Below are 1,028 nucleotides of genomic sequence, written 5' to 3'. Positions count from 1 at the left end.
ATACCGTTTATATTCATTGGCAATAAGTTTTACAATCAGCCTCATGGAAAATCTGAAATCGGTGCACGAAGAGAAAGAAAAGAAATTAATTGACAATATAATCGGTTGAAAGAAAAGCAATACCTTTCGCGCTAAAATGCAGGTGACCTACTAAAGCATTAAGCGAAAAGGTAAATAGAAAAGAAAACACATGTAGACAAACACACATATACGCATACATATGCATCTATATTAACTACATTATATTCAGTTAACTTTTTACCCACCATGGTAATGCTGGAAAAGGATTTTAAATGGAGACAAATAAAGAAATGAGCTTAATAGAACGGTCATTGTTCCATCAGGATATTATCGAGATTCTGTTAAAATATGCAACTTATTTTCACAGTTTCTTACATATAAGAGGAGCTAAAACCTCTGCCTAAAGAAGGGGGATACTAAGGATCATATCGAAATGAGAACGAATGCTTATCGATGTTGGGATAACGATAGAAACAGGTTTGGTAAGATTCTACGTGAAGCCCCGAGTGTTTTTATCAGTGTTATTCGCAGACGCTGACGGTGTAAATGACCAAGATAATGATCGTGTAGTGACAGGCGGGGCACGAGTGGCGAGACCGTGTGAAGGTTTCCTGTGGCAGGTTACGCACGAGAAGGATAATGATCAGGCACGAAAGGACGGCGCCGGCGGATGCTTGGCGCCGCATCGCAAGCACATGCACGAAGGGAGAGGCACAGGTACTCACTCGTCCTTGTCGAAGGCCTGAAGCAAGCGTCCTGTCCAACCACTGGTTCTCTGGTCGTGCTCGTGGTGGTCGTCCAGGCGATCCTCCCCGCTGCGGTCGTCGCGTGTCTCGGCCACGGTAGGAGCCTTGCAGTCGTCGCTAGCCTCTGTGGGCGCCTTTGGGTGGTTGTCGCGGTGGGCGCAGTCGTCACTGCCTGCTGAAGCTCTCGAGGGCGTGGTGGTCGTGTGCGCTGGCGAGGAAGCGGTCACGAGAGACGGGGAGTCTGTCCCGAGCACGAGGGCA

At 47.5% G+C, this 1,028-nt stretch overlaps 1 protein-coding gene across 1 annotated transcript in view; it reads right to left on the bottom strand.

Moving 5' to 3' along the window:
* LOC119587864 overlaps window positions 1–1,014 on the bottom strand; it is a gene marked incomplete at its 5' end in the record, with an annotated part of 67,927 nt that extends 66,913 nt beyond the window's left edge. Inside the window, 1 exon segment of the mRNA XM_037936567.1 lies at window positions 797–1,014. Coding sequence (XP_037792495.1) covers window positions 797–1,014 — 218 coding nt within the window.
* Window positions 1,015–1,028: the final 14 nt, after the last annotated feature.

The sequence above is a fragment of the Penaeus monodon genome, chromosome 23 (genome assembly GCF_015228065.2).
Source record: "Penaeus monodon isolate SGIC_2016 chromosome 23, NSTDA_Pmon_1, whole genome shotgun sequence".
In the NCBI taxonomy this organism is placed as follows: domain Eukaryota; kingdom Metazoa; phylum Arthropoda; class Malacostraca; order Decapoda; family Penaeidae; genus Penaeus; species Penaeus monodon.
The sequence above is the reverse complement of the archived record's forward strand: the minus strand, read 5'-3'. Positions and strand labels throughout refer to the sequence as shown.